Source organism: Paraphaeosphaeria sporulosa (genome assembly GCF_001642045.1).
Source record: "Paraphaeosphaeria sporulosa strain AP3s5-JAC2a unplaced genomic scaffold CC84scaffold_9, whole genome shotgun sequence".
NCBI classification, from domain to species: domain Eukaryota; kingdom Fungi; phylum Ascomycota; class Dothideomycetes; order Pleosporales; family Didymosphaeriaceae; genus Paraphaeosphaeria; species Paraphaeosphaeria sporulosa.
In genome coordinates, this window is record NW_017253368.1 from 1,060,850 (window position 1) to 1,082,527 (window position 21,678).

The following is a 21,678-nucleotide window of genomic DNA, read 5'->3' on the forward strand; positions in this document are numbered from 1 at the left end:
TGCTTCCAGCTTCTATTTTTGGCTCGCGGTTCTAGGTCGAACGCCAGCAGATGGTTTCAGGTGGAGACGGGCAGGCAGCACGCGCAGCTGGACAAAAGTACGGCGGGCATGAACTGGTGGTATACCTATCCTCTGCAGGCGTCCGCAGTGACAGCCAGAGCGCTGCGGCGTCGGGGGCTCATGTCCTGTCTGCTCCCACACGAGCGCGGCCTTGCTTATTTTGTCTAGCCTAGCCAGAGGCACCGAAAACATGAAACGCCTAACGCGAAGGGACTCGAACGCCAACAACACCACCGGCATCACGCGCGCTGCTGATGGATCGTCTCCGCTGTGGGCGAACGCGTAGTGCTGGCTGACGTCCGACAGCCCGACATGTGCGCAATGCAATGCCTCGTATGTCTTGTTTCAGTCGGCCATGGCCGTTCATCGTTGGTCTTGCAACTTCTGACGAGCGTAGACCGGGGACCGCTGCCCAGCCGCCACTGCATTGGTCGCCGACTCTCTCTGCAGCCTCGATAGCACCCATGCTATCAACAGGAACAGGAAATTACATGTCGGGAGACATGGGCTTCTTGGATTATGCCTCTCCACGTCGACCTGCCTGGCAATAATGGCATGCGGTTCCCAAGCATGGACTCCAGCGACGATGGGTGACCCCGCATTCAAGGCCATGTCAGACCGACCGGGTCTAGCGTGCCAAGCCTGCAGACAATTCGCCCTAGCTCAACCTCACACACAGCTCTCTTTCTTTCTCACGTCCGCCTCCGTCCTCCAACACCAACAACCATATACCCGGTGTCATCCAGCCTCGTGACCGCCGCTTTCGATACGCGGCTGAGGCTGCGTCAAGCTTTGACGCGGCGTCTCACTGTAAGTTGCCCTCCGCCACTGCTGCTGCTGCCCGGCCCGCCCGTGACGCGAAATGATGAACACCTTTATTGGAGCTGTCCTATTGTCCATGAGGACTCTTTATTAATATACACTGAAAATTCTGATATCGCCCTTGATGCTTGATAATGAATAAATCCCATGCTGGCGAGCTTTCACTGACCGTGTGAAGAATTTGCAGTTCCGCGCGTCGAGGCAGGCACGACCCACACCCACCGACCGGCGCCTGTATAGTGCTTGACCTTCGCCATGTCGGACCCACGGCTGCGAGCGCGTGCTCAGCAGCAGCAACAGCAGCAGCTCGCGCCAGCACCGGCACCCGCGCCTCCACCACCTCCGCCGCCGCCCATGGAGCCCCCGGTCGCCGTCGATGGCGCCCCTGCCGCTCCAGCACAGGATCAGGCAGCTGTGGCTTCAGACTCAAACTTCAAGCTCAAGTTCTGCACTGTTTGTGCAAGTAACCAGAACCGGTATGTCACTGCCCGTCATCCTCCACGTCCCTAGCTAACCGTATCAGCTCGATGGAAGCACACCTCCAGCTTGCTTCTGCGAACCTCCCCACCATCTCCTTTGGCACCGGCTCGCTAGTGCGGCTCCCCGGGCCCAGCATCACACAGCCAAACGTGTACAAGTTCAACAGCACCACATACTCTGCGATCCACCAAGAGCTCAGCAACCAAAACACGCAGCTGTACACCGCTAATGGCCTGCTCAACATGCTCGATCGAAATCTCAACATCAAGTCATACCCCGAGCGTTTCCAAGACTGGATCCCAGGCAAGCCGCGCCTCGAGCACAAAGACGACCAAGGCTTTGCAGGCACCGAGGCCGGCGTAGTCGACGTCGTCATCACCTGCGAGGAGCGCTGCTTCGATGCCGTGCTCGAGGATCTGCACAACAAGGGCGGCCGGATGAACCGCCCGGTGCACGTCTTCAATGTCGACATCAGGGATAACCACGAGGAGGCGCTCGTCGGCGGACGAGGCATTCGCGAGCTCGCACTGATGCTGAATGAAGCTGCGGTGCAGGAGATGGAGACGCATGGCGATACTGGCTGGGACAGCGGCGGCGGGAGTGCGCGCGCTGGCTTCGACGAGCGCGTGCCTGATATCCTTGCTGCGTGGCAGGAGAAGTGGCCAAATCTGCCGGCTATATGGAGTCTGGCTTGGTTTTAAGGAAGGCGTTTTGAGATGATGTTTTACGAGTTTACGGATTTATGATACCCAGCATCGGCACGGCGTCAATGCATGATTTAATCGAATTTGTCGGGGCTCTTGCCTCGGTCCTACACTTACTACTCCCTCGTTGCTGTTCTATGGTATCATGTCGTTGATGGCTACTATGGATGTATTGCCTGACAAAGCTCACTCATGATAGTGGCTGACGATAGATCATGGACCTGCTATAGCTATGAGGACTCAGGATAGAATATCAGTTTCCATCTCTATGAATGTGTTACAAAGCGAGTGATTGTAGAATCAAATGTGCCATTGAACTCTCGTTAGTTATATCGGCCCCTGTGGATGCCTAGTATCTAGAGCGCCAACGATTGCTTCAACTTGACCCGGTGCGAGTACACTGCGTCCACGACTGGGTCCGCTTTGCGTGCATTCTCGTCACTCAGACGCCTCAGTTCTGTTTCTACGAATACCGCCAATCTTTTCCAAAGATGCAAGTGCGTGCCCCTCATGATTTTGGAGAGATTTCTCCTTTGCTTCGCGGGCAGGACTTTCTGGTGGATCCGTGTCGGTGGCGGAGTGCATCGTAGAACAACTGAATGTAATTGACAGACGTTCTATTCGTATCTAATCGCGCCCTAGACATATTAACGCCCGTGCTAAGTGTTGAGGATGTATGAGAGGGGAGGAACCCTTGTCAACGCACAGGAACAGTCCTGTTGACATCTAAAGCTTTCAGCCACTGGGCGCCTCGCATAGATGTTCACTGGGTCAAGTCAGTCAGGCGCGCCGCCGGGATCGCACCACAGAATTGGGGCCAGAGTCATCGCGGGCAGACCTGAACTTCCTTCACAGCTCAACCTGGACGACAACATGCTACCATTCGCTTGTGCTCAAAAGCGCTGATTCACGCTCGCCACTCTTTGCTTAGTTCAAACAGTGTGTTTTTTCGCTTACTCTGGAGCCCCATTGCCCCGCATCAAGCTGAATTCCGTTCTGCTTTGAGCTATTGGCTCACGGTTTGCACGACATGGGTCGTAATTAAGCACGCAACCGAGCCTCTCACCGGAACGTCCCAGTATCCACACATAAATGAGGAACAGTAGTCTTAGGGGAGAGCTAAATCATAACGTATCGGCTTTTCGATTTTGGGTATGTATTCCAAACGTATTCTAGCCCAGAAACAGCGTAACCCTTGCCTTTCAGACCTCTACGAATTTCTTCGACAGCCTGGTCCCATCCACGATCGGTCTCGCATCGTATGCCTAGAAAATGTTGGGCAATCGACGCTTACAACAGTCCGTAGCATATCTGTAAAGGCTTTCGATCGTGAGTTAGAACAGAGTTGGGACCCTGCAAAGGATACATCGAGAACACGTCGCGGAGGACGCATTATTCTGGTCGAAGATGCATCGAAGCATATAATTGAGACACTCGGCTCATTCTTCAACATCGACCCATGGTTCTTCGCCTCCTACGTACACCAGGCCTGGCGCAACACTAGCAGCCTGAGCCCAAACAATTGCTCATTGCCATCTCGCGATAAGAAGCAAAATTTCCTGTCGCTACAGTACCACCGAATCGTCGCATTCGAACAAAAGGCAACGGAATTGAAGTCCCTGAACCTCGATCGCAATCAACCACGGAAAGCTGTAATTCTGCCGACGATGCGTGGAGAGCGGATCGGCTTGATACAACACGGTTGTTCAGTCGTAATTGTAGATGGGCCGGGCGAAGAGTGGACAGGTATACGCACTGACCTGCAGATTTAAGCGCGCGTTAATCTTCGGCAGGTATAGTGTTACTTGATGCACCAATCTCAGAGAGTTACACTGCACTAGGGTTTCCTCCAGTACATCTTGCGTCGAAGCTGTTCTTCGGAGGCACCGAAGACTTTACAACGACCCCTGCTGGAGGCGTGAATGGCCACGATGGTAATCCAACCACAGTCAACAATCGAGGTATGCTAGACGAGCTTGTTCATTACTGGACTCAAGAAACGCCTCAGAGCTCCACAACATCCAAACCGACTTTGCGCGACATATCGTACTATCCGTTGAAGATTGTAGCCGCTGAATGGGTAAACTACATCGCCGTCATGGGCCTGAGCGTCCGTGAATACGAACTATCTACGACCCTTTCTGGCGATCTCATCGCACAACTGGAGAAGCTGAACACGAACCTGCGTATTTTGCAAGGCTGGCGTAGACGCGTTCTCTCAACGCAAGCAAAACTGCGCCGCACGATCCGCTTCATCGAAAACCACGTGGACCGCAAACAGCCGAATCGTGACTGGGATGTGCTTGTTGACGACTTCGAATTTATCTGCACGGGGGTAGCTGAGCACGGGGAGAGGTTGGAGGCCATGGTATCAGTGGTGACATCGACGGCTGCTTTGATCGAGGGACGCCGCTCGCTCACAGAGACCGAAAATGTAACGCGCCTCACAATCCTTGCGGTTGTTTTCTTGCCGTTGAGCTACATTGCATCCCTATTCAGCATGTCAGATGAAATTCGACCTGGAGGCCCGCACTTTTGGATTTACTTCGCAGTTGCAGTCCCTTTGACTTTCATTGTTGGATTGATAGCTAAGCCTCCTGTAAGCATTGCGAAGAGAATCGCAGGGACCATTGGCGAGAAGACTGCTTCGTTGATGTGAAGTCCTGTCGAATTGCTCGCTATGAAGCCTACTTTTCAGTCTTTCTTCCTAAAACCTCCAGACATGCAATCTGAAGCGTCACGCATAGATCTTCACAACAGTAGAGATATGCGCCCAGCTCCAGCTTGTGCACCTGCGTTCATTGTAGTCATGGGTGATGTATATACAGAGTAGCCTCGCATTGCGACGGCAAAAGTGTGATGTTAAAATGAGATACAAGAAGGGATGTTGATAGCAGAACTGATACAACCTGGAAGTCCACGAGAGTGCGAACGCGAGATGCCTGCGCGATAATATCCCGAAATGCTTATAGCTTCATGAGCATCTCGCGGAAAGCGCGGCGGGTCTTGGCCAGCTTGCCATTGCAGTTCTCTGAGTTGTGAGCAACAGGAGTAGCACTGGCAGATGGCGCCACGGAAGCAGCAGGTGTGGCCACGGCAGACGGGGTGGAAGGAAGCTCGTTCTGCTCGGTGGTGTTGCCCGCGGAGGACCCACCGGAGGAGCCACCGCCAGTCCAGAGAGCCGGGCCAGGTATGGTGTACTCCTTGTATCCGCCCCAGAGCGAGAAGTTGACCTCGGGGTCGTTGACCTTGTAGACTCCAGGGATCTTAGCCGTTTCTGAAGGCGCACCAGAGCCACCGCCGGTGACCTTGACCTGAGCGCAGCCGTAGTAGAACTCGGCCTGGCCGTCGTGAGCTCCGTGGAGAGCAATGTGCTCGGGACGGATCAAGTACTCGCCATCAGGAGTGTCCTTCGGGATGGTGAACTCGATGCGGTCCTTGTCCCAAGAGCACCATGCATCCTTGGTGAAGTCCTTGCTTGGGTCGCAAACACCAGACTCCATGATCTTGAACCAATCGCCGTCGCCCTCGTAGGACTGAGCGGTTGATGGAGCCTTGGACATGTAGACGAGCTGGGGACCGGGATGCTGCATGGTGGCTCCTACGGCAAGCTTCATGGCGAGCGTAGCGCCGGCCTGGACTTCGGCAGTCTCCGTGCGGGAAGCGCTCTCGAAAGCACCCTTGTTGCAGCGGAAGTCGGTCAGATCAGGGGTCATGTCATCGCGGGTATTCTTCCATTTGGTGGGGTTGTACTTTTCCGGGCGGGTGTTCTCGCGGACATATTGCATAGAGTTGGTCTCCTTGCCATCAATGACGAGCTTGTCGAAGAAGTAGTGCGCAGCAGCAGAGTTGGCGAAGGCGACACCAGCAAGGACAGAGGTTGAGACCTTCATTGTGATGTTGTAAAAGTTTCGTTACAAATGTTTGAATGGTGAAACGAATGGACAGGACTAGCCTGGAAATGCAATTGAATGGAAGCGAAGGAAGTCGAAGAAACGAATGTAGAAGCCAGTTACTTGATGGCGATATTACATGGGAACGAGATAGTTCTTATACTGGCCTTCATGGTGGAATCGCATAGTTTGCTAAAGCAAGATTGAAGCGGCACCGAGTACTGGGTGCAGACCCACAACGCCCCGGCATCAACTTAATTGCGGCGTTGTCCATCCACATTGCTGAGAAATGTCATATCGCTAAAGTGCACGTAGTTGTGCCCTATTTGGTGTTCAGGTGGGTTGTCTTCGTCTAGCCGCTCCGCGTGAAACAGAACTACTTTGTTTCTTTCGGTGCCAAGCCTTGGCTTGTCGCAGGTCGGTTGCCTCGCATAAAAGCCCAATTTGTTGAACATCATCGAAAGCGTGAGCGGGAAGGAGGAGACCGCGGGTTTGATCGACAAGGATTTTGGGAAGTTCCTCGTGGGGTCAAGAGACTGCGAACATCAAAATGATCGAATTTCACAAAGATAAACACATGCACGGAACATGCACGAAGCCTACAGTCATCTTGACGTATAGACTTGCGTATGACCGAGGAAACCCTCTGTCGTGAGTCCTGATAGTAATAGTGGATCGGGTGGTCAATCTACCCCGTTATCATAACTTTCAGACCTACAACGCCACTGCCGCGATTACGTGTCGTCGCTTCCGCAATGCCCCTTCCACCTGTATACAGTTTTCATAATTTGCTGAGCATTGACACAGCTTCTGCCATGACGAGCCTCATTCCAAACTGTGCCATTTCCAACACTGCAGAAGTGTATAGAACATCTTACAACGTTTACCAACCGCTTGCTCCAATCTGAAGAATCAAGCCATATGACCATGCACAAACAACTCCTGTTCGTACAAAAGTACCTGTCTAGTCGAGACTCGTGGTTTTCACGACGAGCAGGCCAACGAAGAGGTTTCGCTGCGTAAGCAAGATGTCAGACAGTTCACCCCCGATGCGTGAATGGACACTATCCGACGTCACCGATCCCTTGCTTCGCACCCGCACGGAGGCTTTCAAAGTGCTCTTCTCTGGGCTGACTATCCGCAAGGTCCATGATGTCCTCCTCAACTCCCCGGTCCGCGATTGGAACGCCATTCACAGCAATCTACAACAGGAAGCTAGCAAGTCGGGCCCTTCTGCAACTCTGAGCAATGAAGATAACCGACCTCAAAACTCCCAGCATGGCAGCACTAGCGAGGAGTCCGCTACCGATGACGGCACTCCAGTAGACTGGAAAGGCCAGAAGATCACCCCACGCGATCTCGCTTGCAGAATGAACGGGGTCAAGCTTAGCATCAAGAGCATGAGGACAGGCGTCGACAACTTGAAGAAGAGCATTACTGAGCAACTGGATGATCTGGTGGAGATATTGGAGTTAACGATGGGTGAGGCTCATGGCATACAGAACAGTCTTCATATACTGCAGAATTATGAGAATGAGGCTGGGGAGTAGTGTAAGAAAAGCCAGCAGCGTTCGAAAATAAGAGGGTTGCGAAGGAGACATGGTAGTAAGGTGTCGTGGGGCTTCTGTCAATGGACTGAGTATGGTCCCAGTGGGTAGCAGTTTCGAGTTTAGTATGAGGACTGCTTTGTGACCAGCGATCCTACCATGAGTGGCATGAGTGGGCGACGTGTATCGACGTCAACTTGGTCATCAGACCGCTTTCCCTTGAGAGCGAGAGGGTGTGCGGGTGCCTGGATTGGGTCTGCGGGCGAGATAACGGCACATGCAGAACCCAAGGCAGATGTGTACAAATTAGTGAAGACCGTGTGCTGCCAGTTGCTCAATGGATTTGGTCCGATGCATACCCGCACGTGACCCGTCAGATTTTAGCGGACCTCGGGGAGCGGGCTAAGCGGGCCTTCCTGTTTGGCTCTAGCGCCCATCCCCACACCAGACCAGTGACGTTCGGCGATCGGTTACTGGCGGCTCTGGCATCCCCAGCTTCTCCCCTCAGCCGCGGTTCATCGTGCTTTGTTTCTCCCCGAAACCTCAATTTCTGCGGTGCGCTTTGTAGTCTTTCCACGTACAACACAACCTTGTCTTTGCGCCTGCTGTGTAGACCGCTTGGTATCTTCTACCATGGCTCCCAAGGCTCCATCGCGCGAGGCATTGACGATGCTCAAACACTCCATCAGGACTTCAAGCGCCCTCCGTTCAGCGTCGCAGTGCCGTTTCCTACCACATTTTGCCCACGCCACGCCACGAGCCCCTGTCCAGCCTCAGTTCCCGAGGCAGTCCTCGCGTGGTGTAGCTACGTACACACATGCCCACCATGCCGATGCCGTTTCCGTCTTACCGACCAATGTCGACACCAATGCAGAGGATTTCAAAGAAAACAAAAGGCAGATGGATGAAGCTACTGAAGCCCTCGAACAGCTTCATGCCAAGATCGCACAGGGTGGCCCCGAGAAAGCCAGGGAGAAGCACATACAGCGAGGCAAGATGTTCGTCCGCGATCGCATTACGGCACTAATTGATCCGGGAACTCCATTCCTGGAACTTAGTCAGATGGCCGGATACGACATGTATAAGGGCGAAGATGTTCCCGCAGGCGGAATCATCACAGGTGTTGGGACGGTGAATGGCGTGCAGTGCATGATCGTGGCGAACGATTCGACAGTGAAAGGTGGAACATACTATCCCATCACTGTCAAGAAGCATCTTCGCGCGCAAACTATTGCGCAGGAAAATCGCCTGCCCTGCATCTACCTTGTCGATTCTGGAGGTGCAAACCTTCCCAACCAAGCCGACGTTTTCCCTGATGTAAACCATTTCGGTCGGATCTTCTACAATCAGGCCGTTATGTCTGGTATGGGAATTCCTCAAATCAGTGTGGTCATGGGTCCTTGTACTGCCGGTGGCGCATACATCCCCTCCATGAGCGACGAAAGTATCATCGTGGAGAACCAAGGCCACATTTTCCTTGCGGGTCCTCCTCTCGTGAAAGCTGCCACCGGCGAGGTCGTCTCAGCAGAGGAGCTTGGAGGAGGAAGGTTACACAGCGAAGTTTCCGGCGTCACCGATTCCCTTGCCGTTGACGACGCCCACGCACTCGTTCTGGCTCGCAGAAGCGTAGGCAACCTCAACTGGCACCGAAAGCAAACTTTCTCCCCCTCTGCGCAGCCGACCTTCGAAGAGCCTCTATACGACCCTAAGGAGCTTTCAGGTATCGCTGGAACCAACCTGCGCCGGCAAATACCCATCCACGAGATCATCGCGCGCATTGTCGATGGCTCTGTGTTCTCTGAATTCAAGCCTCTTTACGGCCCTAGTCTCGTCACTGGTTTCGCTAAAATCTACGGCCACCCTGTCGGCATTGTAGCGAATAATGGCATCTTGTTCTCTGAATGTTCACTCAAGGGCGCCCATTTCGTCCAATTATGCGGAAAGCGACAGATTCCTCTAATCTTCTTGCAAAACATCAGCGGGTTCATGGTCGGTAAAGACGCAGAATCTGGAGGCATTGCAAAGAATGGCGCCAAGCTCGTGACGGCGGTGAGCTGTGTAGATGTACCCAAGTTCACCGTCATCGTCGGGAGCTCAGCAGGCGCGGGTAACTATGGCATGTGGTAAGTCTTGTGTACCGTATCCTTCCCTCAGCAATAGCTGACAACCAATCAGCGGCCGTGCATACTCTCCTCGCTTGCTCTTTGCTTGGCCTAATGCAAAGACCTCGGTCATGGGCGCAGAGCAACTTTCTTCCGTCATGGAAGCAGTCGGCAAGAAAGTGGACCCCGATCTAAAGGCCCGTATCGAACGTGAAAGCGAGGCTACTTTCGGTTCTGCGCGGCTGTGGGACGACGGTATCATCCCGCCTGAGCACACGAGGAGAGTGCTGGGAATGGGACTGCAGATGGCACAAGGCGGTCAAAATCTAGGCGTCGAGAAGGAGTCGAAATGGGGTGTTTTCAGGATGTAAGAATGGAATGCTAACGACGATGCAGAAAATCAATCATTAATCATTCAGCGTTTCCAACTTTGTTGTATTGCCAAAGAGGCTTTTGCGAATATCAACAGTCGTACGCGAGTTGACCAGCGTGTGAATATGAACATCATCGCTACACACAACTGCAATCACTGACCGACGTAAGCTGTCTGCCTTCATCGCACCACCTCATCTCTGATACGGCTCAAGCGCATCACTCACAAGTCCCACGTCTTCTCTACCTCTGCGACATGCCCCATCACCCTCACTGGACCCTTCTTTTCCCAGTTCTTCCCTGCTTCCACCACCTCTGCAAAATGCTTCAACGCCAGCACTGTCTGCGCAGCCCACCTCTCCGCGCTCCACCTCCCATACCCAGTCGCCAAAGGCGTTATGAGCACACTCCTGATCTCTCTCCTCTCCACACCTTCCTCGCTGAGCCGCCGGTTCCGCCTATCAACCGCAGCCAACAGTGCATATATGCACTCATACACAACCTCCCGATCCCACTCCACCCGCTGAGGAACCTTCATAGTCGGGCACAGCGCCAGCCACGTACACCCCCACGCATTTCCCCTCAGTCTCGTGTCCTCTAGGGAGATTAACATGCAGCTTCCTGGTGGCAGGAACCCGCGGTGCTCTGCGTAGAGGGCCTCTGACGCCACGCGCGTTAGCGCCATGTAGTCGTCTGCGGGCGAGAGCGCGCGAGAGAGCGCATCGTCGAAGCCACCATCCATGCGGGCGTAGGAGTTTGCCGGGGAAACTATGGCGTCGAAGTGGGTGGATTGGGAGAGAGAGGAAAGGGTACCGTGGTGGTAGGTTATATCCAGGGAGGGAGCGTTGTAAGTGCGGAGTGCGGTGGTGAATGAGGTGATGTGAGATTCTTCGAGGCAGAGGAGGTGGATTGATGGGAGGTGTGAGGAGGGGGCCGTAGAAGCCATTCTGATCCGTATAATTCGTACGTGCTGCGACTAGGAGGACTAGCGGAGTTCTATGCGAGTTTAGGAGGAATGTGCAGTCTTACGCCTTTCAATATGGTTCGGAAGTGTGGAATAACATGAAGCTGTGCATTGACTGAGCAATAATAATTGACTGCAGCCTAGATGCCAAGGCATACGTCATATCAGGGGGGCCTAGAGGAGGTTTATGTGGAAACAGGATGGTGCGAGAGATATCTGTGGACTTCAGAAATTCAGACTCTACACATCCGTGGCCACTGGAGTTTGAAGATAGATCCCCACGTCCTGATGCCTACACAAAGCCATTTCATATACGCCATGTCACATACCATCTTACTCATTTTGAGGTCGATACCCCGGCTCGTTGATGGATGATTTGATCTACTCAAATGCTTCGAACTTTGTTCTTCACATCACAACTTCGACCCCTTCATCTCGGACCTCAATTTCTCTTGAATCGGCCCGAGCAGCGCCTTCATCCCCGCCGCCAACTCCGCCTCGTTCTGTCCCGTCCCCTCAGCACTTGGCGGCGCAATGTTCCACTCTGGGATGACCCTCGTCCCTGCCATGCTAATCTCATATACCGTGCCACATCCAAACTCCTTCTTCTGGATCAAATCCAACATCCCAGTCGCCACATCGCTCGGCTTCAACGCCTTATTCTCATGGAATGAGTACTGCTCTTTCTTATCATCTGTGAAGAGTGGCGTAGCAACGAGGCCGGGACAGATGGTCGTGATCTTGACGCCGGTGAAGGATTCGGACCCTGTCATCGACTTGACGAAGCCCACGATAGCATGCTTGGTTGCGCAGTAGAGGGGCGCAGCGACACTGCCGCCGAGCCCGCCAATCGAGGCGATGATGCAGACGGACGCGCGTTTCCCGTGCTCTAAGCTCTTTTTGATGGCGAGACGGGTGAGTTTTATGGGGTGTGAGACGTTGATGTCGACTTGGGCGTAGCCCTTGTCTTGCTCGGGGTCTTGCCAGAAGTTGGAGAAAGGGGGCTCGAAGACGCCGGCGCATATACCTTAGGATTGAATGTCAATTGTTGAAAATTCAAAAGATTCGGTGAGACGCAGGGTAACGTCACAAGGATTACGGTGGTGCTACAGTGCGGCCAACGCAGCCAACGCAGCACGGCAGCTTTTTTTGGGCAGCCCCATTCTTAGCCGTTTCTGGTGCAACGGTACCTTGATGCCATCACGAAGTATGACTAGGCCGACGTTTGCAGAAAATAGATATGAGAGAAGCGAAACATACCGTAAGCATCTGGCACATCGTTCCATTTCCTCTCGCATGCATCAAAGAGTTTCAGAAAATCTGGCCAATGTGACACATCAGACTGCACGTATAATACATTGCTCTTCCCTGCCTCTAGTCTCAGCTATCCGTGTCACGAGATCCGGTTTTGCACGTGACCAACCTTGAGCCCAACTCTCAAACTCTGGTGTCGAACGTAGATCCGCGACGAGGACCTTTGCACCGAGATCAGAAGCTTGCTTTGTCAAAGCGAGACCAATCCCTAAGTTTTGTCAGGATCGTGGTTTCAGCTATCATTCGCGCGAGACAAACAGACCTGAGGCGCCTCCAGTGATAAGTAGGATCTTGTCGCTATCTAGGGGAATGTCGATGGACTCCATTTTGCTGAACAGGAGTACTCTTGAGTATGAGGACGATAGAGCCGTGGTGTTGTGCTGTCACCGCTGGCAATACCTGGGGTTATAGAGCATCGGGTAACGGGTACCGAAAAGCCGGTTGGCTACTTGGATGCGGAGGAGTGGAGTAGGAGTGGGTCGATAGCGGCACGGCCATGCAATGAACGGTCGATAGAGTATAGATACATGCGCGTTCATACGCTGCACGAGTCATGACGCTCTACGGGCGAGGGAAGGAGGGGCGAGGTTGAACAGGAAGGAGCGATTCGACGAGGCTTCCGCGCGCTCGTTCAGGGCCTCGGCTCTGCCAATCCGAAACAGAATCCGTAACATCTGTATCTGCGACCCAGGGCTTTGGTCCACAACACGCGCGATGGAGCGCGAGAAGGACGATGATATAACCAACCGAGATTATTTGCTGACTATTGCGCTTTAAGAAAATGTGCGCGTGCGTTTGCACGATTTTTCCGTCCTCAATGATCACATAATCCACCCTAAGCGTCGCACTGATTGAGTCCATGCAGATTAAATTCTTGTCGTCCAGCTGGATTACTTTTTGTGATAATACGGGCCCAGCAATACAACTTCAAAGCCTTTATATTTGCGCACACGAAAGTCGCCCATGCCGTCGTAGCTCAGTGGAGAGCGCCCGGTGGTTTCGAACATCTTCTTGTCAGAGGCTTTATGCTCGGAGGTGGTGTGGTACTTGAAGGGCATTAAATTGACGATTGTTGGGAAGTGGTGGTGAGGTTATTTGGACGTATTTCACGATGCCGCTGCGCTGTAGCCACTCTGCGACCAACGGGCCGTGCTCGTAAGCCCAATGTTCGTTGAATTCGTCTTGTGACGTGCCCGGGCGGCGATTTACGAGAACGGTCAAGCGAATGAGCTCTTCGGTAGACAATGTATTCTGTGGCATATGTTCGTTAGAGCACTGGTGTTGATGCTCGACCGATACCGGTAAGCGTGGAATAACTCAGATACATCTGAATCAACGCGACGGAAGGTGGCGTTTATTTCTTGGTGCCGATGAAGCAAGCACTATAGCCGAAAAAAATCTATCCGAGCCTACACCAATATTTCTTGGAGTTCGATTGATATCGGAAGATGGTAAATCGGCGAGGTATCGGAGTCGGCGGTAGGTAGTAGTGCTTAGTAAATGGACGTATCCAACAACCATCTGAGATAGACGGTCCATGCACTCGATGGCGGGGTAGCAGGTCCGTTTGCAATTCAAAGTGCCACTTACGCAACTGATAGCCGAGACGAGGAAGAGTTAACGTCTGTGTCCGCTACAGAGGGGCCTTTGAGGGACCGACAATACATCCAAGACTATACAAGCCCACTACTTGCTTTTCACGGACATCATTCGTTGTGTGGAAAGATCATTCGTCAAAGCAGCATCGTATTTGCAGACTCAATCATGGTATCTAGCAGAACCAGCCACCATCAATAGGCATAGCAGCTCCCGTAATGAACGAACTAGCATCTGAGATCAAAAACTCAAGTAGTGGGGGTACTTCCTTCGGGTCTGCCGTCCTTTTCAAGGCCAGAAAATCAGTGTTCATCTTAGTTCCTCGAATTTCAAGCGACTTTTGGAACATGGGAGTATCGATCGGCCCGCTGGAGTTGTGTCAGTGTACTTTGATGTAGATAGGTTTGAAAGACTCACGGGCAAAAGCAATTGACACGAATGTTCCTCGCGCCCAGTTCCTTCGCCGCGCTCCTGGTCATGCCGACAACAGCATGTTTTGAGGCAACGTAGGGCATGGATTTTGCAGCACCAATGAGTCCAAGAATGCTGGCCGCGTTCACAATCGAGCCGCCCTCGTTCATAACAGGTGCTTGAGCTCGCAAACAGAACATGAGGCCTTTCGTGTTAATGTTCATGACGAAATCCCAGTCATCGTCATCCAGCTCGGCGACACCCGCGATATTGTTCTGTCGTCCGATCACCCCAGCGAGATTTGCGGCGCCGTCTAGCTTCCCGAACTTGGAGACAGTGGCAGCTATCCAGTCGTCCACGGACTTTCTGTTGCTGACATCGACCACCGTGGCCATAACTTCTGCACCGGCAGACTGTAGCTCTGCCATGAGGTCTTTCAAAGGTTTCTCTTGGACATCGGCGAGTGACAGTTTCGCACCTTTGCTGGCAAACAGACGTGCGGTTTCAAGACCCATGCCGGAGGCTGCGCCTGTGATGACAATGACTTTGCCTTTGATAGACATCTTGACAATAATTGCGAGGAATTCCTGGTTAGATAAGATGGAAGTAAAGCGTGATGCTTTGATAGACTGTTTGTACGATGCAGATATCCCTACCTATAAGCCATTGCAACTCATGTGAGCTCCCTGCTGACATCTTCAGAGTTCACACAAGCCCATGGTGGACTATCGGCGCAGTCTCCGAGCATCCGAGCCATTCTTTTTTGTGCGGAAACATGAGTGAGGATGAACTTTCCCGGGTGGATCGGAGGTTCGCGTACCCCGCATCGGAGCTTGGTAAGCTAGCGCATGGGGTTCCGAGACACCCGGGGATATGAGACACCGCGCAGAAATCCTCCACCCTTCAAACAATCGCGATATCTCCACATCCACCCTGCCAAAATGGCCAACCGTGAGGCTGCATTTCAAGCAGCTATTAGCGATCTTAATGCTGGCATTTTTCCTAGTCAACGAGCTGCTGCAAAGGCATACAACATCCCCCTAGCCACGCTCTCTAGGCGCGTACGCGGTTCACAAAACTGGCAAAACAGCCACATACACCAGCAACGATTGACTCCACAACAAGAGGACTTTCTCGTACAATGGATACTTGAAGAGGACGCGCGCGGGTTTCCTCCTTCTCACGCTCGTACACGAGAAATGGCGAATCGAATCCTTAGGATGAACGGCGACCACGCGTCAGTGGGTAAACACTAGATATCCTACTTTATTAAACGCAACCCACGCGTTGCCTCTATGATAGGTAGAAAGATTGAGGCTGCAAGAGCTAAGGGAGCAACTTAGGAGGCAATACGCGAGTTTCTTCAGCTCTATAAGCAGCTCCGTGTTAAGCTGGGTATACACAATAAGGATACATGGAATATAGATGAGACTGGGAAGGCCCTAGGTGTATGTGCAAACACCAGAGTACTCACAGGAAGTCAGAAAAAGAAGGCTTACTATCAGTCTCCAGAGAATCGCGAGTGGGCGTCGATAATTAAGTGTATTTCAGCAACAGGCAAGAAGCTAAGGCCTACAGTTATTTTTAAAGGCAAAAACCTACAGAGCACCTAGTTCCCATCAATAATACCCGACTGGCTATACGCAACGTCAGAGAATGGCTAGACATCTAATGCGATTGGTACTAAGTGGTTGCAACGCATATTCCTGCCAGATACTACGCCCTCAGAGGATCGCTGGAGGATGCTGATTTTAGATGGCCACGGCAGCCATATTAACCTAGAGTTCCTGTGGATCTGCAAGCAGAATAAAGTCAGGCTTTTATTTCTCCCTACTCACTCATCTCACATTCTACAGCCCCTAGATCTCTCTGTTTTCTCAGTAGTGAAGCGATTCTATCGCCAGCAGATCCAGGAGCTATCACACCTCGATGATGCCGCCCCAGTCAGAAAGGAACGCTTTATTACTACCTACCATATCGCTAGAGAGGGCGCAATCACTAAGAGAGTTATTCGCGCTGGATGGGCTACTACAGGTATCTGCCCGTTGAATATTAAGCGGGTAGTCAACTCATCTCAAGTTGCTCAAAGGGCTACCACTCCACCTCGCCAGGATCAAGCTCATCTCGCTGAGAGCTATCTATCTACCCCTTGCGGCCCCCGTCAGCTTTTTATAGCTCAGCGAGCGCTTCACAGAGAGCAGAGTATCAGCCGAAAGGCTCACCAGCTCTTTGAGAAAGCAGGCAAGGCAATTGCAATAGCAAATACACGCTCAGCAGCGCTAGAAGCAGAGAATAAAAGATTACAGAGTCAACTTGAGGCTCTTAAGCCTCTGCAGCCACGAAAGAAAGTTCGTATAGATCCAAATCAACGCTTTACTAGTATAGATCAAATTATGATAGCAAAGCAGGCATCTGCCCTTCTAGAGCAACAAAACAGTAGTCCTAATAAAGAAAAAGAGGCAGAAAAGCTAGCAGCAGAAGTAGCAGCCAAAACCCTACAATCTATGTGTAGTGAGTGGCAATTGTAGTTATACTGAATCAATTATCGCGATTTTTTGAGGGGTGAAGGATTTCTGCGCGGTGTCTCATATCCCCGGGTGTCTCGGAACCCCATGCGCTAGCTTAGTGAAGTGCACCTCTCGCGACGTGACGCGACGGAAGAGGAACACCAAAAACACCGCCGACAACGCGTATCCGATATTGATGCGCATCCGTCACAGTGCACTGAAGATCCCCTCGCAGGAGCGCAGTAGGGGCCTTGCTGCCTCCCTTTAATGGTGCATCCTCCATAATCGCTTTCTTCCTTGTCTCTTCGCGCGCATAATATCCTCACTCCCGAACCTGGTATCCAGCACCACAAACGGCCACTGGAATAGCATTGCCAAAGGAACACCCAAAGGTGCCAGCGAGAAGCGTCCGGTACGTATCGTAGGTGCTTCAGGTGGTTTCTCCGATCGCCAGCAGGCCATCAGCTCCCTCGCGAAACTTGATGCAGACGTCATCGTCGGCGAATGACTCTCAGAATGCACAATGACTTTGCACGGCGCACAGAAGGTGGAAAATGAGGAGCTGCGCCTCGAGGGAAATCTGCTGGAAGAACCAGCTGGCCTTTTCGATCCTACTGTCCTTGAGAATCTAGCACCAGCATTACCCGATATCGCAAGGAAAGGGTTCAAAGCCGCAGTCAATGCTGGGGCATGCGATACTCAACTTTTGGCCAAGGTTGTTGCCGATGAAATAGCGAGGCAAAATCTGAACCTCAAGGTAGCTTATGTAGAAGGTGACACTGTAAACCGGTGAGTCAATTTTCGGCGTTTGGTGGACCATGACTGATACATATAATCTGATCAAGAAAATAAACAAGTTCGTCAGTTTTATCACTGGAGAGAACCTAAAGGACTGTGGATATACGCTCAAACGCTTGCAGTGCTATCTGGGCGGTGCAAGTATTGCAGAAGCGTTGAATAATGGCGCTGACATTGTTTTCTGTGGCCGCGTTGCAAAAGCCGCTCCATCGGTTGGAGGTATGTCACGGCAGAAGATTAATCAAGGCTGAGTTATTGACTAACGACAATAGTTGGGTTGTGGTGGCATGGGTGGAATCGCGAGAAGGACTTTGACCAAATTGCTGGCAGCCTAATATGCGGCCACCTCATAGAATGTGCCGCCTACGTATACGACAGCTATTTCTCTGGCTTCAAGCCGCTGATAGGAGGCTGCCAAATTCTTGGTTTCCCCATTGCGTCGCTTTATGCTCACGGGAGCTGCACCATCGAGAAAGAGCCAAACGCTGGCGGCAAAGTTTCATAGGCACAGCAGCGTCTCAGATACTGCAAGAGATCCAAGGCCACTGTATTTCGGCTCCGACGTGACAGCCTGCCCAGAAGGCGTCGTCATGGCGGAGGAAGGGAAACCCCTGGTTCGCGTAACCGGCGTAAGGGGCCTTCCCCACCCACCACTACGAAAGACGGTATGACAAAGCCGAGTTCCACTTCTATATTTGCGGCATCGACCTAGAAGCCAAAGCTGAGTGGATTGAGCGTCAAGTACGCTATTCCGCTGGCGATGCAATCAAAGAGCTGTCATCATTTAAATTCAGCGTGAACGGGTACCGCCCTGACGTAACACGGAACCAAAATGTCGCAACGTGCGATGTGCGCATTTTCTTTCAAACCAAGAACAAGAAGCTAGTCGATAAATCTACTCTGCATGTCCCAGGTTTCAACCGACGGTGTATGGATAACGGATTGCAAGGCTACCCAGGCTGGACACTAGGTATCGATCAGCGACAGTCTGAGGGCAAAGTAAACTACGAGTATACTGTCAGTCTTTTTCCACAGTCTGAAGTACAGCATCATGTTGTACTGCCTTGGCTTGAAAACAAGACTATCGATATACTGCCACCCAAGGATATGAAATTGTATCCTCGCCAGTCCAACTACGAGATCAAGGATGTCGTGGATCTGAGGACGTTTGGTCCTACCACCAGAGGTGCTATGGGTGAGTTGATTTGATGCCAGTATTAGACATGAGCACTAGTACTAAACAGGATGGGTAGTTGGTTGCCACTCAGGTGGCAATGCATCAGATGCGAATGTCGACTTTTATGTTCGCAATGATGATGAGTGGGGCTGGCTTCGCTCCTTTCTCACCATAAGAAAAACCAAGCTTATGCTTGACGAAGAGTAAAAGGGTGGTAAAGATGAGCACTTTGAGATTCTGGGCATTCGTGCCGTTCATTTCTTGCTCAGAGACCATCTTGACCGTGGGTTTAATTCCACTAGCACTTACGACACACTTGGCAAGAATTTCGGGGAATATCTGCGCGCGAAATGGGTAGATACTTTAAACCGCTTTCTGGAAAGAGGGCGATTCTGAGCGAGGATTAGCATTCCAAGGCTGCAATACGTGGCTGTATTCCGCGGATCTTCCTGCAATGTCATGTAGTCTCTGGGCGACGCAATTCAAGGCATACTGATAATTTGACATGGAATTCCAAAGTCACCGCGGGGCACGGATAAGCTTAGTTCATCCCATGGGTGCTGATATCCGCCCGCTCTAGTCATGAGATGGTGGCACCGCTTAACCTTTTCCACGCAAAATCTGGGGCCCCGCCTTGCCTACCTTAGTGCGGCCGATCGCGTCTCTGGCGTAGTCTACATCCATGGCCAATACGCAGTGATGTGCTTCTCCACAGTTCATCCCTTCGCTTCTTCATCTTCCTGAAGCTGATAACTTATCTTACGACCATGAGCTCCGCTCCGGATACCGAGGTCTCAGCGAGAAGAAGGCGGAGGGCCTCTATGGCTTGCTTACATTGCAGAAAGAGTAGGATTAGATGTAAAGTCGAATCGGGATTCACAACCTGTACACCGTGCAGACAAAGTGGTGTCACGTGCGCCTTTGATTCAAGAGATGGAAGGAAGAATCGAGCCAATTCGAAAGCTATCGCAAATGAGCTGAAAGATCGCATCCGACATCTTGAAGGCCTGCTCAGGCAGAGTAGCTCAGAGCACATCAATGAGGCAGTTAATGTTCAAGAACAACTACAGCAGCCACAAATCAACTCTCCCCATCCCTCCGAGTCCGATTCCGGATCTCAATTCACACTTGCTTACGATGAAGAGCCTCCCCCATATACGGACACAACTCAACCTATCGTATGGTCTCAAACCCAGTCCCAGCGGAGAGAACAACAAAACAGATCCATGCTAGCCAAACTCATCCCCCATCCGGTCAAGTTCGACATGTCCGCCGGTCGCGTGCGTTTCTTCGGTCCAACTACAAACATGCACATCCTCTCGCGACCCGCTTCCGACACGTCCCGCAGTCCCGGTCCATTCTGGCCAATCTCAACTCTGGTCCAAAGCCTCAGTCCCGCGACGCATGACTACCTCATCGACCTTTTCTTCGACTGCCACAACTCCGCGCTGCATATCGTACACAAGTGGGCATTCTTTGATGATCTCAAATCCGATGGCACGCAGTTTTATTCTAACTTTTTGCATATGGCAATGTTAGCTGGGGGATACCGGTATTCTGACAAGAGGCGAGAGGATATCAAGAGGCTCGCGGCACCAAAGGAAACAACTGATAGCTCGATCTTCCATACGAAGGCGAAGAAGATGGCGGAACAGGAGTTGATTAACCCAGGAGGCATCCCGTCTATACAAGCGTTCTTTCTGTTGGCGGATCTAGAAGTTGGTGTAGGGAGGGATGATACCGGGTGGATGTTCGCAGGGATGTCCTTTCGATTGCTGTATGATGTTGGGCTGCATGTTGATCCAAGCGAACTGAGATTAACGGATCGCGAAGTGCAGATCAGACATATGGTACTGTGGGCCTGTATAATGAACGATGTGTAAGCTCCGAAGGCGTATCTCATTGTGTTTTCCAGGGTTACCCGGCTGACGACTAAGCAGATACTGGGCTTTATACCTCGGTCGTCCCACCATGCTCAAGTCCTCAGACATCGCTCCCACGTGTCTGGAGAAGGACTTTGACCGCTTGATTGAGAGTCAGACGCGTACGTATGCATATCAAAAGACTATAGAAACCCGTGTGTACGAAGCACTACTGGAGCTCATGGATCTACTGGAGCCTCTCTGCGGGACTCCGTCCATAAGCAAGAATGCAAAACCTTCGGATGCTTATCTCAAGATAGCAACTCTAGATCGCACCTTGAACGATTGGTACGCGGACCTACCAGAGCAGCTGAAATGGACAGAGGGTACCATCCGCACAGCACCTTCAAGCTTTTTCTTGCTACAGTACGTAAGCCATGAATGACACAATAAGACGAGTTGTGCTTACCAGCATAGCACACAATACCACACAGCACTTATCCTCATCCACCGCGCATTTCCCAATCAGACGCAAAACCAGACACCCTCTTCCCACTCCGGTTTCACAGACCTCAGTACGCTATCGCGCAATGTCTGCGTCAACAACGCCATCCGCATCTCTGATATCATCTCCTCATACCGTGCCCGGCATCCCCTCCAACGCATCTTCGCTACGGGCCTTCAACACGTCGGCACAGCAGCAACAGCCCTCATGGCCGAGATCAGCATGCTTCAAAACGAGCAAGACAGTCCACAGCGAGAAAGGTTACTAGACTGTCTTAGCGGGCTGAGTGAAGATATGAAGACCATGAGCGAGACGTATCAGCCAGCTAAGCTGATGGCGAGCGTGGTAGGGCACTTCATCCGGGGTCCTAGCGAAAGTTCGACTGCAAGTTCCTTACCTCCGCCGATGCAGACAATAGATCGTACACTTCCGTCGCGTATTGCGCCGGAACTGTCAAAAGAACCTGCAATTGTCCCGCAATCCCTTTCCACCTACGCTAGCCGTGAATCTACATCTGCTCTAGCTTTCCCTGACCCTCCAAGCATCTTCACTCGGGGCTCTGCT

General features: G+C 52.0%; 11 protein-coding genes across 11 annotated transcripts; 7 read left to right on the forward strand and 4 right to left on the reverse strand.

The window, feature by feature from the left end:
- Positions 1–280: 280 nt before the first annotated feature.
- Positions 281–976, forward strand: CC84DRAFT_1008024 (uncharacterized protein). Its single transcript, XM_018173346.1, has 2 exons — positions 281–393; positions 458–976. The coding sequence occupies exons 1-2, from the start codon at positions 373–375 to the stop codon at positions 812–814; spliced, it is 378 nt and encodes a 125-aa protein (XP_018032628.1). The 5' UTR covers positions 281–372; the 3' UTR covers positions 815–976.
- On the forward strand, positions 769–2,256 carry CC84DRAFT_1167352 (Ssu72-domain-containing protein). The gene is made up of 3 exons (XM_018179164.1): positions 769–870; positions 1,061–1,358; positions 1,406–2,256. The coding sequence occupies exons 2-3, from the start codon at positions 1,138–1,140 to the stop codon at positions 2,061–2,063; spliced, it is 879 nt and encodes a 292-aa protein (XP_018032629.1). The 5' UTR covers positions 769–870; positions 1,061–1,137; the 3' UTR covers positions 2,064–2,256.
- Positions 2,257–3,733: 1,477 nt separating this feature from the next.
- Positions 3,734–4,725, forward strand: CC84DRAFT_1262235 (uncharacterized protein; the record flags this gene model as incomplete). The annotated part of the gene is made up of 2 exons (XM_018185136.1): positions 3,734–3,812; positions 3,860–4,725. The coding sequence occupies 2 exons, from the start codon at positions 3,734–3,736 to the stop codon at positions 4,723–4,725; spliced, it is 945 nt and encodes a 314-aa protein (XP_018032630.1).
- Positions 4,726–4,817: 92 nt separating this feature from the next.
- On the reverse strand, positions 4,818–6,297 carry CC84DRAFT_1198464 (uncharacterized protein; the record flags this gene model as incomplete). The annotated part of the gene is made up of 2 exons (XM_018181567.1): positions 5,125–6,297; positions 4,818–4,858 (listed from the first exon to the last, which is right to left on the reverse strand). The coding sequence occupies exons 1-2, from the start codon at positions 5,957–5,959 to the stop codon at positions 4,818–4,820; spliced, it is 876 nt and encodes a 291-aa protein (XP_018032631.1). The 5' UTR covers positions 5,960–6,297.
- A 690-nt stretch (positions 6,298–6,987) lies between these two features.
- On the forward strand, positions 6,988–7,509 carry CC84DRAFT_1179199 (uncharacterized protein; the record flags this gene model as incomplete). Its single annotated transcript, XM_018180395.1, has 1 exon — positions 6,988–7,509. One exon carries the CDS (start codon positions 6,988–6,990, stop codon positions 7,507–7,509), a length of 522 nt encoding a protein of 173 aa, XP_018032632.1.
- A 500-nt stretch (positions 7,510–8,009) lies between these two features.
- CC84DRAFT_1167353 (methylcrotonoyl-CoA carboxylase-like protein subunit beta) lies at positions 8,010–10,031 on the forward strand. The gene is made up of 2 exons (XM_018179165.1): positions 8,010–9,629; positions 9,682–10,031. Exons 1-2 carry the CDS (start codon positions 8,140–8,142, stop codon positions 9,977–9,979), a joined length of 1,788 nt encoding a protein of 595 aa, XP_018032633.1. The 5' UTR covers positions 8,010–8,139; the 3' UTR covers positions 9,980–10,031.
- On the reverse strand, positions 9,919–11,129 carry CC84DRAFT_1008052 (macro domain-like protein). Its single transcript, XM_018173347.1, has one exon. The coding sequence runs from the start codon at positions 10,924–10,926 to the stop codon at positions 10,204–10,206; it is 723 nt and encodes a 240-aa protein (XP_018032634.1). The 5' UTR covers positions 10,927–11,129; the 3' UTR covers positions 9,919–10,203.
- A 228-nt stretch (positions 11,130–11,357) lies between these two features.
- CC84DRAFT_1152597 (NAD(P)-binding protein) lies at positions 11,358–12,970 on the reverse strand (the record flags this gene model as incomplete). The annotated part of the gene is made up of 4 exons (XM_018176808.1): positions 12,521–12,970; positions 12,368–12,466; positions 12,205–12,312; positions 11,358–11,971 (listed from the first exon to the last, which is right to left on the reverse strand). The coding sequence occupies exons 1-4, from the start codon at positions 12,582–12,584 to the stop codon at positions 11,358–11,360; spliced, it is 885 nt and encodes a 294-aa protein (XP_018032635.1). The 5' UTR covers positions 12,585–12,970.
- Positions 12,971–13,999: 1,029 nt separating this feature from the next.
- Positions 14,000–15,041, reverse strand: CC84DRAFT_1152601 (3-alpha--hydroxysteroid dehydrogenase). The gene is made up of 2 exons (XM_018176809.1): positions 14,272–15,041; positions 14,000–14,222 (listed from the first exon to the last, which is right to left on the reverse strand). The coding sequence occupies exons 1-2, from the start codon at positions 14,826–14,828 to the stop codon at positions 14,030–14,032; spliced, it is 750 nt and encodes a 249-aa protein (XP_018032636.1). The 5' UTR covers positions 14,829–15,041; the 3' UTR covers positions 14,000–14,029.
- Positions 15,042–17,295: 2,254 nt separating this feature from the next.
- Positions 17,296–19,143, forward strand: CC84DRAFT_1198468 (uncharacterized protein; the record flags this gene model as incomplete). The annotated part of the gene is made up of 7 exons (XM_018181568.1): positions 17,296–17,553; positions 17,618–17,789; positions 17,843–17,926; positions 18,141–18,235; positions 18,297–18,765; positions 18,815–18,950; positions 19,017–19,143. The coding sequence occupies 7 exons, from the start codon at positions 17,296–17,298 to the stop codon at positions 19,141–19,143; spliced, it is 1,341 nt and encodes a 446-aa protein (XP_018032637.1).
- Positions 19,144–19,553: 410 nt separating this feature from the next.
- Positions 19,554–21,462, forward strand: CC84DRAFT_1055079 (uncharacterized protein; the record flags this gene model as incomplete). Its single annotated transcript, XM_018173530.1, has 3 exons — positions 19,554–20,626; positions 20,685–21,035; positions 21,087–21,462. Coding segments are annotated over 3 exons (1,800 nt in total), but the record flags the coding sequence as incomplete, so codon positions are not given.
- Between the last annotated feature and the right edge of the window lie 216 nt (positions 21,463–21,678).